Consider the following 16,638-nt stretch of genomic DNA (forward strand, 5'->3'; position numbering starts at 1 on the left):
TATGTTATTTCCCAACGCAGATAAGATACATCAATTGGTAACACTACGCACAGTCATGGTTCCACTTCCCATCATGCATTTGGCATGGCTACAGTATCATTTACTGAAAGCTCAACAAATACACTAGATGGCAATATTTAGTCACAATATACAAAGTCACAAGTCTTTCTATCCGTGGATCCCTCTCACAGAAAGAATGTTAATAATGTAAATGCCATCTTGAGGATGTATATATTCGTCCGAGTTTTATTCATTTTTTGCTCAATGCATTGCCAAAATGTATATGATCGGGACAAATTATCGGGAATGATTGGAATTGAATCGGGAGCAAAAGAAAGCAATCGGATCGGGAAATATCGGGATCGGCAGATACTCAAACTAAAACGATCGGCTCGGGAGCAAAAAAACATGATCGGAACAACCCTAGTTATTAGGGCCAAAAAAATAATTTTTAAAAAAGGACTTCGAGATTAAAGTCGTACTATTGCTACGGGGGAAAAAAAGTGTCATTATTACGAAGGGGTAATGTAGCTGTGAGCCACTACGCACTTTACATGCATGTACCTTAGCTGGGAGCTACAACGAAGCATTAGTATAATCTTCTATTGATTATAATTTCATGTAGATGAAGTGAAGTAATGATTTCCTTATTTGTAAAACCGATTCTAAAACACAAGATGCTTTCAATATTGTTGATTTTAACAGAGGCGGCAATGCGCTACGTACAGTGGTATAAAAAAAGTATCTTAACCTTTTGGAATTTCTCTTATTTCTGCATAAAATCACCATCAAGTGGGATCTGATCTTTGTCAAAATCACACAGATGTAAAAACAGTGTCTGTTTTAACTAAAACCACCCAAACATTTATAGGTTTTCATATTTTAGCGAAGATAGCATGCACACAATGACAGAAGAGGGAAACATAAGTAAGTGAACCCTCTGCTTAAGGAGACTTAAAGAGCAGTTGAAACCAATTTTTATCAAACAATTTAAGTCAGGTGTGTGCCCAATCACTGATGAGTTGTTTAAAGCTGCACTTCGCACTGTAAAACACACACCTGGTAAGAATTGTCTTGATGAGAAGCATTGTCTGATGTGCATCATGGCTCGGTCAAAAGAGCTGTCTGAAGACCTGTGATCAAGGATTTTTGATTTGTATAAAGCTGGGAAAGGATACGAAACCATCTCTAAAACTCTGTCAGAGAAGTTGTCTACAAATGGAGATAGTTTGGCACTGTTGCTTCTGTCCCAAGGAGTGGTCTTCCACCAGTGATGACACCAAGAGTTAAGCACAGAATACTCAAAGAGGTAAAAAAGAACCCTAGAATGTCTGCTAAAGACTTACAGAAATCACTGGCAGAGTCCTGTATCTCTGTGCACACATCAACTATATGTAAAACTATTGTCAAGAATGGCGTTCATGGGAGGACTCCACGGTGGAAGCCATTGCTGTCTAAAAAAACATTGTTGCTTATTTAATGTTCGCAAAAAGGAACTTGGACACTCCACAGAAGTTGTGGCAAAATATTTTGTGGACTGATGAAACCAAAGTTTAATTGTTTGGGAGTAACACACAACGTCATGTGTGGAGGAAAAATGGAAAAGCTCACCAGCATCAACACCTCATCCCCACCGTGAAGCATGGTGGAGGGAGCATCATGATTTGGGGCTGTTTGGCTGCCTAAGGGCCAGGACAACTTGCAATCATTAATGGAAGAATGAATTCAAAAGTTTATCAGGATGTTTTGCAGGAAAACCTGAGGCCGTCTGTCAGACAGTTGAAGCTAAAAAGAGGATGGATGCTGCAACAAGACAATGATCCAAACCACAAAAGTAAATCAACTTCAGAATGGTTTCAGAAGAACAAAATACACGTTCTGGAGTGGCCAAGTCAAAGTCCAGACTTCAACCCCATTGAGATGCTCTGGCATGACCTAAAAACAGCGATTCCTGCCAGACATCCCAGGAATCTGACTGAACTACAGCAGTTTTGTAGAGAAGAATGGGCCAAGATTAGCCCTGACCGATGTGCAGGACTGATATGCAGCTACAGGAAGCGTCTGGTTGAAGTTATTGCTGCCAAAGGGGGGGCACAAAATATTAAATGTATTGGTTCACGTACTTATTTTTCCTCCTGTTGCTGTTTGCATACTTTTCTCATTAAAATGTGAAAACTAGGGCTGTCAAACGATTAAAGTTTTTAATCGAGTTAATTACAGCTTAAAAATTAATTAATCGTAATTAATCGAAATTAATCGCAATTCAAACCATATATAAAATATGCCATATTTTTCTGTAAATTATATCTATATTCTGTAAAATAAATTGTTGGAATGGAAAGATAAGACACAAGATGGATATATACATTCAACATACGGTACATAAGGACTGTAGTGGGCATTTCACTCTACTGTCATTTAAATCTGTCTATGCTGTCCTCACTCCGAAGCGTCTACTTTTTCCAAAGCTAGACAGCTAGTGAACGACGCCTTAATAATCAGATTTCTTCCTTTTTCATCTGATTTATTGATAAAATGGCCTCAAACCATTGCCCTCTTTAGACCGTCGTATAACTACCAAAAAAAAGGTACACAAGCATTGCATTAGCAACAACGTTAGCTTAGCATGCTATACAGGTTCACTAAACATAAACAAAAAGCGTCTCATACAAAAAATATAACATTTCGCTTACTAACATAATATGTACATTCTTTACAACAACCATACTTACGGACAAATCTTGTCCAAGGATCATAGAAGCACAATATTACAACGTAGGCGTCAGCCCGAGACGTCATGCAGCCATATTGAACTGGCAAGAAAATAAATCATGTCGCAAAGCGACCACAAGAGTTCGCTGTTAGACAGCACAAAAAGCCTTGCTGTAAAATTTACCAAAAGGCAGAATACTGTCTGAGCAGGACATGTGCGTTAATTGCGTCAAATATTTTAACGTGATTAATTTAAAAAATTAATTACCGCGCGTTAACGCGATAACTTTGACAGCCCTAATGAAAACCTATAAATGTTTGGGTGGTTTTAGTTAAAGCAGACACTGTTTTTTCCATCTTTGTGATTTTGACAGAGATCAAATCACATTTAATGGTGATTTTATGCACAAATGTTAGAAAGTCCAAAAGGTTCAGATACTTTTTTTTTATTCCACTGTAAAATGCGCAGCTGCTCATTCAGCTACATTAGCCACTAATACACTACATTAGCCACTAATACTCCATAGTACAGCGCACATACTGTAAAGGAAACTTCAATGAAAAATGTTGTTAAATGGACTTACGATCCCCCAAATTGTTGTTTCCTGTCGTCTTCCAAAATTATACCTGGGTGACGGCGTTTCAGGTGTTCATTCATGGCCGATGTGCTGCCGTGGTAGGCAATCCCTGCATTGCAGAGACTTCACACGACAGTGACACACTCTGTTTCGTCAAAATAAATGCATGCTCTGGCCACTCTGGTCTGCTTTTTGGGCTTTGTGCCACTTTCCCCACTTGCAACCCGAGTGTCTGCCATTTTTTAACTCGCCTTTTAACGTATGATGGGATGTTGTGCTCGTCAACGCGTTTACGTCATCGACGTTGACGTAGTCGGAACGGCTCTAATATCACTGCTATTTTACCTCAAAGGTATGTTCAGATTGGCTGGCTGCAACAACTTAACTCCACTCCACACTCACACACAGTTCTTAATGGCTTCCTTATTTTTACTTAAAGTTATACTGGTCTCATTTAATAACTGTCAGCCCACATGTTGGTACAAGCCCTGTAAATAATACTGACTTCTCCCCTTAGGAGGAGTGGAGAAGCAAAATGAAGATATCACTTCTTTTCGAGCCTGGATTAAACCTTGACTACTACACTCATTTTCCACTTTGCTCTTAATGACCACAGCTCCAATTATGATATTAGTAAAATGCAAATAGCTCTAATTGAAGACTCTCAGGTTTTAATAGAAGGGGGTAAAGATATGTTGGAAATTGGACCAACATCATTTTCAATGTGGCAGTATGGTTATGAGGCATTATACACAGTGGGCCTCAATCTCTAAAGCACTTGAGATTCGCTTAGCGTCTTAATTGGCATGGCTGTGTTAATAGCCACTAGGGGTTTTTAGATGTAATTCTGTCTGCTGATTGGGCCAGGTGAATGAGTTGTGCTCTTTCTAGTTTCTATTACTTTGGACCTGTGTCTCTAATTTTTGTATTTTGAGAGTGTGGTCATTAGGGGTGTTAAAATATATATTCTGACTTATAAAGCAATATTACGTCACGCAATTCTCATATTGATTAAAAATCTCTCTTTATCGATCTTTACTCGTGTGTTTTGGGTGCATATAAACGATTCACTGCACTTCTACTCCCATCCACGAGTTGGCAGCGCACCGCAGCATTGCCTTGCAGTCTGCTAAAGTAACAACAACATTAGACTAATCCGAGTAGAGATTTGTGTATGTCGCCCTCTAGTGGTTGGCCGCCACGACTGGGGTGTTTACACACTTATAGCAGCCTAGAGTCAGTCAGTGTAAACAGTAACATTAGTTGCTGTTGGAATTGTGCTGGGGGCGGCACACCCCAGCAATGGCGTATGGATTTGCTCTGATTAGTCATCTAAAATTGGGCTCATTATGGCTTTTACTGCAAAAACGGAGGCGTGGAGTATTTAGAATCCTGCATTTAAGCAGGTTTGCACCAAAAAAAGAGAGAATTTTATAATGAGTTGTTCAAACAAAAGCATTTTCACTTGAGTGCTGGATGAGGTTTTAGGAAGAAATTGCTATATATGTACTTTTATGCATATCTGGAGATTGAGGGGAGACATGCGGGGAAGTGCCCCCCTAGTGGCCGAAAAATGTCACTGTGACATCCTATATATATGAATTTAAAATAAATGAAATGCGGTCTATATAAGTTGTAAAGCAAGAAATCAAACAACAAAAGTGAGTGATATGAACAAGAATCCTACAAAGTACAGTAGTTCATAATGGGTCACAATTATTTTTTGAACAGATCATGCGACTAGTCTCTTAGAGACGGTCCTTTGCTTTGCTTAGCCAAAACTACTCCTGAGGAGGCAAGATGAATATTTTGAATTTGGAACACACGCACACAAAAGTCAAACCCTGCCTATGCTTTTATGTTCGTTTTTTATCTCTAAAGTGGTATACAAATATAAATAATCATCTGTGTAGTATCTTGATTAATCTGGATCGAACCGTGACATGTGAATCGTGATACAAATCGTATCACCAGACATGAGGCAATACAGACTAGGGCTGCAGCTATCAATTATTTTAGTAGTCGATTAATCTATCAGCTAGTTAGTTCGAATAATCGAGTAATCGGATTAGGAACATTTAATGCGTTGCAGAATTCATTTTAGGAGATGTAAAACAAAGGCTTAGCCTCAAATGATATAAAAAATAAATAAATAAATGAGGATCGAAGTACAACAAAAGAACAAGTGGCTAACTTGCATCGCAAAAGTCCGCTAGCTTAAATGCTATAGAATGGTAACATATTTTTTTAAACAATGCTCTTAATAAATCATTCAAACAAAAAATGGCTAAATATACCTATAAATTAAATTACGAATCCATAAAAAAAAAAACATTAGGTCACATAAAAACTTACCTTATGTTGGTCTTAATAGGGAGAAGATGGATTCAGCCATATTCAATAAGTTAAGTCATATTCACTTTTGCCACTAGAAGGCAGTGTATCCACCCAACTCAATAAAACTAAATGCAAACACTTTCAAAACAAACAATTACAAGGCCACTGTAATTAAACGAATACGCAAAGCAGCAAAAGCAGCAAAATTTGATTCGAAGCTTTTTTTCATAAACGAATTACTAGAGTCAATCGATTAATTGTTGCAGCATTAATACACACCCCTAGTGGTCATGTTAACTGGTCAAAGCTGACATGGGTTCCATAACAGTCTTTCAAAATATGCGTGACGTGGTGTAAAAGCATGTTGAAGACTACTGCTGTAAATTATACATTTACATTTATTTAATTAGCACAAAAAAACAGTCAAGTCTACAGATACTGCAGCCATATAGTGTACCTGGCACACGTGCATGTTGCACTGTCTGGAGTCATCTCAGTTGGCCATGGAGTTGCAAATGGGATGCTCTCATCAGTCTTCCCAGCATGATGTCTGACTGTCACGCTGTTTCCATCATGGCCAAGTAGGGATAGTAACTTGCTCCTGCTAACATGTGAGACACCAGTGGAGAAGAGGCAGAAATGTGTGTCTTATTCATGCTCTATTGAGACTAATGTCCAACACGAGTGTGAAAATCAAAACGGTCCACTTGTAAAAAGAAAAAAAAAAATATTGGCAAGTACCGTATTGGCCCGAATATAAGACGGCCCTGATTATAAAACGACACCCTGTTTTTCAAGACTCATGTTTGAAAAAAGACTTTTTGAACACCGAATTAATTTTTATACAGAAAATAATTACAGTACATCCGAAACAAATGATTATAACAATATATTTGAGAGACAAGGCATGTTATTTTGCCTCATTCAAATTTTAATATCTGAACATTTAAATATGTAAACTAAAGTGCAATCACATTCGGAAATGAATGGCTTTTGTTTTTTGAAATGTAAATAAACCAATCAATTGTGATAAATCAACAAAATTGCAATAATTGCATCAGGGGTCGCGTTAACCGAATATTTTCCATCGTTGACCGGTATTTTAAAACGGTGACGGAAAAAACAAGTCCGTCCGTCATTTTGACAGGTTGCAATTCACACCCCAGACCACAGGGTGGCGAGTGAGCATATTAATTAGCTATTGTCTCTCTTAATGCATGACGTCGTTGGCTATTCTGTCAGAATATTGTAGTGTCACCGGGGTCTGGCGGCGGCACCGTGATTGACACATCAATGCGAGGTTCTTATTGGTGCACCCGGTGTGCCAGCGCGTCATCCAATTGGTGGACTAGATTGCCGCCTGTGTATAGACCCCAATCACATGACGTCACAACTCCGCCCCCCTGACTGGAGCCGCCATATTGTCCGTCAGCTCGTCGTGTTTACACATTACCGCTACGTACATGCCTCCTATTACGGCGTGTTTTTCTGCTCGTTAACATTAATAATCAAAATGGTGAAGGTGTGTGTGGCGGTTGGTTGCAGTAACAGAGAAGATAGACGGAGAGACTTGAAGTACGAAGAGGAGAGCGAGATGGACTGCTGTAATTCGACAAGAAATCTGGGCACCAAACGATCACCACAGACTATGTAGTAGTCATTTTATATCTGGTAAGATGCATTTAATATATATTTAGAAGATTTTGGGCTGACAACCACAATTAAGATCATTGTGTGACGTTGGTGATTGGGGTCTATATAGTTGCCTCTTTTTCTTTGGGGGTGGAATTGTTGTTTTGTTGGTGTTGTTGGCGGTAGGCAGAGTAAAAAGAGGGAGAAAAATACACGACTTCCGTGTCTAATTTTTCGCCGCCAAGCAAGCGTTACAATATTGATTAAAAATGAATGAAAACTAAATACTATTGAATATGTCATCATCATTTTAAAAATTTAAGTGACGGGTAAAAATAGATTATGACCGGGTTTTTATGACCCTGTCAGTCAAAATGACAGACAACGAAAATGTCTAGCGCAACCTCTGAATTGCATTAACTATCAAAGTGAAATCTATCTGTAACTGTAGTCTTGAAACAAATCTGAATAAGGAAAAACATTGCAATAAAATAATGCAAACTGGTTAAACTTGAGAGTAGCTGAGATCTGTCATGACAGAACATCGCTTCAATGATATTAGTGCTGCAACGATTAATTGATTAACTCGAGTATTCGATTAGAAAAAAATTTCGAATTGAATTTTGTTGCTTCGAGTATTCGTTTAATTAAAGTGGCGTTGTAATAGTTAATTTTGAAAGTGTTTGCATTTCGTTTTATTGATTAGAGTGGATACACTACCCTCTGGTCTGCCTCATTTCATATGGCTGAATCCAACTGCTCCCTGTTCAGACCAACGTAAGCTAAGTTTTTGTTTGAGCTCACGTTTTTTTTTTGTTTTTTAATGCATTCGTAATTTAGTTTATAGGTATATTTAGCATTTTTTGTGGAAATGTGTGTCTGAACCATCTGTTAGGAGCATTGCAAAAAAAAAAAACGTGTACATAGATCCTTATTTATTTTTTTATACCTGCTGTGGCTCAGCTCAGGTATTTAATTTTTCATGTTCCTTATCCGATTACTCGATTATTCGAACTAACTAGTTCATCGATTAATTGACTACTAAAATAATCGATAGCTGCAGCCCTAAATGATATCTGGTGCCATCTAGCGTCGTGAATGGTTATAATGTCGAGACCGCAAATATAAGACGACCCCCTCTTTTTCAGTCTTATTTCAATGCAAAAAACACCGTCTTATATTCGGGCCAAAACAGTAATTGAAATAAAACCAAAATTAGCATTCATAATCTATACAATTTTAAAATGAGAAACCACCTATCACATGTGAAGCACAAGATGTGAATAGGCTTTCTCCTACTCTGGGGTCACCATTAAAATTAACTTGCATGATTTATTTGGCACCCTTCTGATTTGCTTGACGTGAAAATCAGCTAGCCAGTTAACTGTTGATGTTTTTTACTTGTTTCTCCGGTGGCTAGCAAATTTTTCAGCTCGCTAATTTAGCGTGTTGTTGTCAGTTGGAACTTGGTATTTCAAAAGACATGAGGCCTATTGCTGTTGCTATGACTGAGCTGCGATGTCACTCGATTTGATTTTTTCTTTTCATCGAGCCACAATTATTTAATTAATGTATTTCACAAAGTGTCAGCTCTTTGGATGCTTGTCACTTTGTTCACTTGGACAGATCTATTAAATGCGTGACAGATTTGTGCATTTATAGCTGTTAACCGTAATGGTTTTTTTATTGCTCTATAGTATTTGAGTATGAGTACTCGAGGATATTAAGTTATCATGATGCAGAAGCTGTCTTCTGCTGCTAGATTATATTTATCTACTGTTGGCATCTTGCACTCCTATCAGTATCAAAGTGAAAGGAAGTATGTGTGCAAATTACAAAAAAAAAAAAAGATTGTGTTTGAAGATAAATATAGAGATAAAGTAGATATAGAGCGATTGAGGATAAGAGGTGGGGAAAGAGAAGCAAATTGGCCTTATCATTACATTGTGTATTTACAGTGTGATATGAGACTTCAACATGGATGCCCTTCACTTGTGTACGTTTGCAAGCGTGCGATTGAACAGTCACATTTATGAGCTACTTTCTGCAGACATCGTCTGCCATCATTCCATCACTTTCCTAAGAGCGTGTATGTGTGTCATCCCTGAGGACACTGCTCCCATCACTCCTCCCTAACACACTCCATAAATCCTCGGCAGATATACAGCCACGTCAAGCTCAGCACACGTAAGGTACTGTAAATCTGGAGGAGGACTCTCCAAGTCCTTTGTCTTAGATCAGTCTTTTGTCTCGAAGTTTCAGTTGACTGGAAACTGTACTGGAGGGTAGGCAGCTCTGACTCCTTTATAGTGTGCCGGAGCAGCCAACAGGGTTGTAAATCTGACCGTGGTGTCGGTGCATGATCGAGACTGATCAGTGCAGTGTCCTCTGCCTCAGTAGGTTGTAATCAGCTCAAGAAAGAAAGGTGTAATTTATTGGCCAAGTAGAGCTTGTGACCATGATCTCACTTGTAAAGTCATCCATAGACGCATTATTTTATTAGCTTCAGTGTTGTTTTTGGCAGCCCTTTTAATTTTCATCTTAGTCTATTGGACTTTAACACTAATTAGTCGTAGTCATATTTTAGTAATCTCAAAACGTCTTCGTCTAATTTTTCTTTGACAAAAAAACTCAAGACTAATTTCGTCTAGTTTTAGTCGACGTTTGGTAAAAATGTTTTAATCTGTAAAATTAAAAAATTTTACTCCCCCCAAAAATAAAAAGATAAATAAAGGTTTCCAACTATCTCGCCAACGGCAACTTGGTGACTAGACACACTCAGCAGGAAAATAGTAAATAGTTTTTTAATTACACCCACCTGGACACCACAAACTATGTAAAAATAGTAGGGCTGTCAAAATTATCGCGTTAACGGGCGGTAATTAATTTTTTAAATTAATCACGTTAAAATATTTGACGCATTTAACGCACATGCCCCGCTCAAACAGATTAAAATGACAGCACAGTGTCATGTACATTTGTTACTTGTGTTTTTTGTTTTGTTGCCCTGTGCTGGCGCTTGGGTGCGACTGATCTTATGGGTTTCAGGACCATGAGCATTGTGTAATTATTGACATCAACAATGGCGAGCTACTAGTTTATTTTTTGTTTGTAAATTTTACAATTTTTATTAAAACGAAAACATTAAGAGGGGTTTTAATATAACATTTCTATAACTTGTACTAACATTTATCTTAAAAGAACTACAAGTCTTTCTATCCATGGATCGCTTTAACAGAATGTTAATAATGTTAATGCCATCTTGTTGATTTATTGTTATGATAAACAAATACAGTACTTATGTACAGTTTGTTGAATGTATATATCCGTCTTGTGTCTTATCTTTCCATTCCAACAATAATTTACAGAAAAATATGGCATATTTTATAGATGGTTTGAATTGCGGTTAATTATGATTAATTCATTTTTAAGCTGTGATTAACTCGATTAAAAATTTTAATCGTTTGACAGCCCTAAAAAATAGTTATCCAAGAGTTTAAGAGGACGCTCGCCATTAGCATTAGCCTAATACTAACGCGAACGCTATGCTAATGCTACGTGTTACAAGGGTGGGGGGGTGCAGCACGTCACAACCAAACACTGCTACAATTCAGGCTAACTACACATAAAATGTCACACATTTTGAACATGTGACGGAAACTACTGCATATTTTTGGCTCGTTCTCGTCTCGTCAGACAAAAACTGGCATTTGTCTTCTTATTCTTTAGTCTCCCAAAACAGGATTGAAGCTCGTTATCGTCGCGTCATCTTCATGAAAAAAGTGTTGGTTGACGAAATATTTTCGTTATCGTCATTGTTGACGAAGACAACACTGATTAGTAAGTCAAATTTGTCCCTTTTGTTCCTTTTTTTTTTTTGTTTTTTTTTTTTTTTAAAGAAATGGTGCCAAAAATATTCCAACTGATCTATACTGATGAGAAATGACAGTGCTGCAACGATTAATCGATTAACTCGAGTATTCCATGAGAAAAAAATATTCAAATTAAATGTTGCTGCTTCGAGTATTCGTTTCATTAAAGTGGCTTTGTAATGGTTTATTTTGAAAGTGTTTAAATTGAGTTTTATTGATTTGGGTGGATACACTGCCCTCTAGTCTGCCTCATTTCACATGGCCAAATCCAGCTGCTCCCTGTTAAGACCAACGTAAGCTAAGTTTTTGTTTCAACTAATGTTATTTTTAATTAATTTGTAATTTAGTTTAAAGGTATATTTAGCCAATTTTTGTGGGAATATGTGTCTGAACCATTTGTTAAGAGCGTTGTTTAAAAAAAAAAAAAGTTAGTATTTTATAGCATTTAAGCTAGCGGACTTTTGCTATGTACGTTAGCCAATTGTTCTTTTGTTGTACATAGAACCTTTTTATTTATTTTCTATACCGTTTGAGGCTCAGCTCAGGTATTTTAATTTTTTATGTTATTTTTCTGATTACTCGATTATTCGAACTAACTAGTTCATCGATTAATCGACTACTAAAATAATCGATAGCGGCAGCCCTAAAATGTAGCATGGTAAGCTACAATAAAATGACAAAAGTAGCTAAATTATACCAGAGCTACTTAACTCACTAGCTGCTACTGACGATGATGCACGTCCAATCCATTTGGAGTAGGAATGTTGGCAGTCAATGAACGGATTTTCATTTACTCCCACCCTCCCCTTTCAAATGGATTTGACGCCTTCTAGTGCTAAACTAGTGTCAAACCCATTTAAATTCATAGCATAAGGATAAAAAGAGCCACTTGATTAAACGCCTATCATTGTCAACGGCACTGAAAGAGTTAAGTTGGTATAAAATTACTATTGGGCTATAAATGAAGTGTTAAATATTTGGATAATCATACAAATTCATCTACCACTGCAATATCAATGTGTCACAGACTAAATCTAGAGACAGCACTGGGTTATTGTGGAAAAGTGTGTACCGTATTTTTCGGACTACAAGTCGCACCTGAGTATAAGTCGCGCCAGCCATAAAATGCCCAACAAACAGAAAAAAAACATATTTAAGTCACACCGGAGTATAAGTCGCATTTTGGGGGAAATTTACTTGATAAAATCCAACAACTAGAACAGATATGTTATCTTGAAAGGCAATTTGATATAAAAATACAATAGAGAACAACATGCTGAATAAGTGTACAGTGCATTAACAACGAAATGCGAATATAATGTCCTCACCAGGACGCTACGGCTCGGTCCTGGCTATACAGCGAGCTAAACTCCCAAATGACGATGCCTGGACGTCCGTATAATTTGCTGAATCAAACAGGTTCGCATCAACGTAAATAAATGATAATTAGGTGCTATTACAGCAATAACACAAACGATTAGCATGCGTTCGCTAGCATTAGCACATCGGGGTGGCGTGGCTCAGTGGTAGAGTAATTGTCCCCCAACCCAGAGGTTGTGGGTTCGATTCTCCGCCCTGATGAACACGTCTAAGTGTTCTTGAGCAAGACACTGAACCCCACGTTGCTCCTGGTGCTGCGTCACCAGTAGGTGGATGGTGAGATAGTGTAAAGCGCTTTGAGCGCCTTGAAAGGTGGAAAAGCGCTATATAAGTGTAACACCATAACCATAACCATCGTTCAAACAACCACACAACTGGCTCTAAGTGTCCGATCGCAGGTGGAAAACACACAACAACAGAAAAGATGATACACACAGGTGTTGCCCCTGTAGAGATATTTTACAAGCATAAACAATAGTTCATAAGAACATAGGTTCACAGCCATGTTTCTCTCTCGCTAACTCGCCACTACTGTCCATCTTTTTCTGGCGTGTGAGCGCTGTTCTTCGCGTAAACAAATGCGAGCGCGCCTCCACGTGGGCGTGAAGGCGCCACAAACTAAAAGCATGCATTTCAATATTAAAAAAAATCAATAATAGAATTGAACACACATTGTCAAAGGCAGAACGCGAACGTGGCCATAGCGATTAAGAGTTATTCAGATAACTATAGCATAAAGAACATGCTAACAAGTTTACCAAACCATCAGTGTCACTCTAAAACACCAAAATAACATATGAAATGATATCATAATGTGTTAATAATTTCACACATAAGCCGCTCCTGAGTATAAGTCGCATCCCCAGCCAGACTATGAAAAAAACTGCGACTTATAGTCCGAAAAATACGGTACCTAGGAAAAAAAAAAACATTACCATTTAATGTTGACAACCAGAAATGCAAAAATGTCCAAATGTCGCATTCCGTAGGTATTTTTAATAATGTTGCATGTACTGTATGTTAAATTGTTAATATATCGGACATGTGCATGGTGTGTCGATCCGCAGGCTACTTTTCATCGACACCCAGTTTCAAATGTTGAAGATGAAAGCTGAGGACTCTTCTGGGCGGCAGCATATTCTTACCATCAACCTTAAAAATAAGGTAAGTCTTAACTTAAATGTATGAAAACACAGTCTACATTCACTAGGTCATCTTCATGATGAAAATGAGTCTTTATCGCGTGGAACGGGATGTTGATATTCAGCCAATCCAGATCCAGGTCTGACTTCATTTAACACATGGGCCATTCAATTTGCTGATAGCAAATCAGTGATTTACATCTGGGTCCTCAAATCTGGGGCAAACTGGAGAGCTTGTACAGACACTTGATAACCCGCTGTGACTGAGATGTAGCACAGATAAAACATTTCCGCACAGACCTCAACGTGATAGAAAACGATCCTCTATGAACACAGAAAGCAAGTACCCTTACTCTTATCTACAATGGCTTGGTGCCACTTGTAGCTTTTAAGACTGTGTCTAATTTACATGGACAGTACCAAACCATACTACAGTATAAATGGCTAAAAGGAATTGTGTGTCAGGAAAATGAATTACTAGGGGTTAGCTTTTAACTGCCGTTAAAGATGAAAAACAATGATCACAAGACAAATGCTTAATTTCATTTTTAAATGTACAATTCCTGTTAACTTTCTGTTAATGCTTACTGCAAATACAGTTTAACATGGCCAGGTAATATGGCGCTTATTACGAATAAAGACTGTTGATTTACGGCATTAGTTTGACTTTATGACTGTGAGACGATGCTTAGCTAAGCCAAACTGACATCCACCTGGGACAAGAGAATGTTGAGAGCTCACTCTGTGCCCACCTGCCCATCTGGCCATTCACACTCTTCTGGAACTGTGAAAGTACCATAGAGTTTTTCCTGCCTTCCAGCTACTTCCACCATATCTAGCGCCAGGTTATCCCTCACTAAGCACAGCAAGAGGGACACAGTGCTGAAGGAATTGGCGGTGAATTGGAAGGTAATGCTAGGGTAAAATGGAAAGTTATGTATTGTTGGTAAAAGGGTGAAGAAATATGTTATTTGCTTATCATTACATATATCATAGACTTCACTATCAGTGGACAGGACACGGGGCTCGGGGCCGATCCGTAGGGGCCTACTTTCAATATTCATCCAAAGCCGCAAGCAACCTAAAACCAAAACAGGCACCTCCCTTAGGCATATATGAGTCTCCATGAGCAGCAACATAAAAAAAATTCAAAGTCGTTCCCCAATAAAATCTCGATTAATTATTTTTTATACAAGTATAACAAAACTTAAAATGGCTTTTAAATTCTCAAATTTCACGCTAGATGCACAAAAATCACCAAATGCATAGATAATCGCCTATATTTTCAGGATCAATAGCAATATTTAACATATCATATAAGTTTTTGCCCAAAATAGCAACTTATTTTTTTTTATTTAGCGCAAGTTTTCAACAGCTATTAAATCACTCAGTTTTCACATCAGAAACTTAATATTTAAGGAAAGCATGCAGAATCATCATAATTCCAATCAACAAAAGCAAAATTTGCATTTTTCTAAATACAATCACAACTTATTTAGGTTGAATTCCGATGTTACCATTGTCTCAGCACAGAGGCACGTCTTGCCACGTCGTTTTTGGATTGAAATGTTACATATAATAAAACATGTAAAAGACAAAATTTTGTTTTTATATGGACGCAGAAATGTCTACTTTTTTGTGAAAAACGGGCAGTTGGCCAAAAATTACCTGATCATTTGAATGTAAACTTACACTACTGTGTATGGATACAACATGTATCACAAAACAAAGAGCTTCTTAAGTTGAAAATTGCAATTTCTATAGATATGAACATAGAACAGTCTAGCTTCTTGGTTAAAAAGCAAAAAAACGGGCAGTTATCATTCATTTTACGTAAATATTTCAAGCTAAAATTACGCTATTGTGTACATAATCCAACGTGTCGGTCATCACAAAACAAAGAGCTTTTTAATTTGAAAATTCCTGTAAATAAATGCGTCCAATCCCTGATTTTCTATAGATATGAACATAGAACAGTCTAGATTCTTGGTTAAAAGAAAAAAGGCATTTATCATTCATTTTACATAAATATTTCGAGCTAAAGTTACGCTAATTTTTTCCCATTCATTTTTTTCACGTTTCAAAGTCAATGCATAGGACTGTTTTATATAATAATTACCCTGAATCCTTGACCAAATCACTCTTGAGACACTGCATAAAAATTTTTTCCACCTAAATCCGGCAAGCGCAGCGTGTTTTTGAGTTTATCACAGTGAAAGCCAAATGCTCTGCCTTGGTAAGCCCCCAACAGGAAGGCATGGCACAATGTTTGTGGTAGCTGTCTTGTCAACTGATGGTGATTATAAGTCTCTGCATATACGATTAAGTGTTGCAATGACGCCACGACTGTTAAAAGCATGCGAGTAATACAGTAATGCATGATAGACTAACCAGATCAATCCAGGTTTTTACTACATTTTTTATTTCTACATGGCAAACAATTTACCAGTAGGTGCAGTAGATTCTCAGAAAAACACTCCGCTCTTTATGAGCAATGTTATTTCAAAACAAACCTTGAAAATGACTTCACAGGACCTTTAATTGCCTAATCCTCCCTATCAACAGCACCCAGCAGAGGCCCCTGAATGCTCAGCTGACCTGCCAGTTCCCTTCCTCTTAAAATGGACACCACAGGTATGTTTTTTGGAATAAGAGACTAGAAAATTCAAGTTTTAAGATGGTGTTATGGGGTTTGATTATAGGGATGTCCCGATCCGATTATATGATGGGAAATCGGGTTGATCGCGCCGTTTTTCAGTGGATCTGAATCGGGTGGAAATAATCGGGTTTTTAATTTTAAAAAAATATATATAGTGATACCTCTACATACGCTAATTCGTTCCAGGACCTTGTTTGAAGTCGAAATGATCCTATGTCGAGCAGGATTTTCCCAAAACAATACATTATAATTCCATTAATTCGTTCCACAGCCCGAAAAACTATACTAAATCTTTGACAAATACTGCTGGTACTATTGAAAATAGC

General features: G+C 37.7%; 1 protein-coding gene across 3 annotated transcripts in view; it reads left to right on the top strand.

Moving 5' to 3' along the window:
* Positions 1 to 16,638, top strand: part of fancl (FA complementation group L) — a 63,108-nt gene that overhangs the window by 9,448 nt on the left and 37,022 nt on the right. For all 3 annotated transcript variants that reach the window (XM_057848164.1, XM_057848166.1, XM_057848165.1), the window contains 2 exons: positions 13,579 to 13,675; positions 16,219 to 16,287. In XM_057848164.1, the coding sequence (XP_057704147.1) occupies positions 13,579 to 13,675; positions 16,219 to 16,287 (166 nt within the window). The remainder of the gene's footprint in view (positions 1 to 13,578; positions 13,676 to 16,218; positions 16,288 to 16,638) is intronic.

This window comes from Corythoichthys intestinalis, chromosome 10, assembly GCF_030265065.1.
Source record: "Corythoichthys intestinalis isolate RoL2023-P3 chromosome 10, ASM3026506v1, whole genome shotgun sequence".
Taxonomy (NCBI): domain Eukaryota; kingdom Metazoa; phylum Chordata; class Actinopteri; order Syngnathiformes; family Syngnathidae; genus Corythoichthys; species Corythoichthys intestinalis.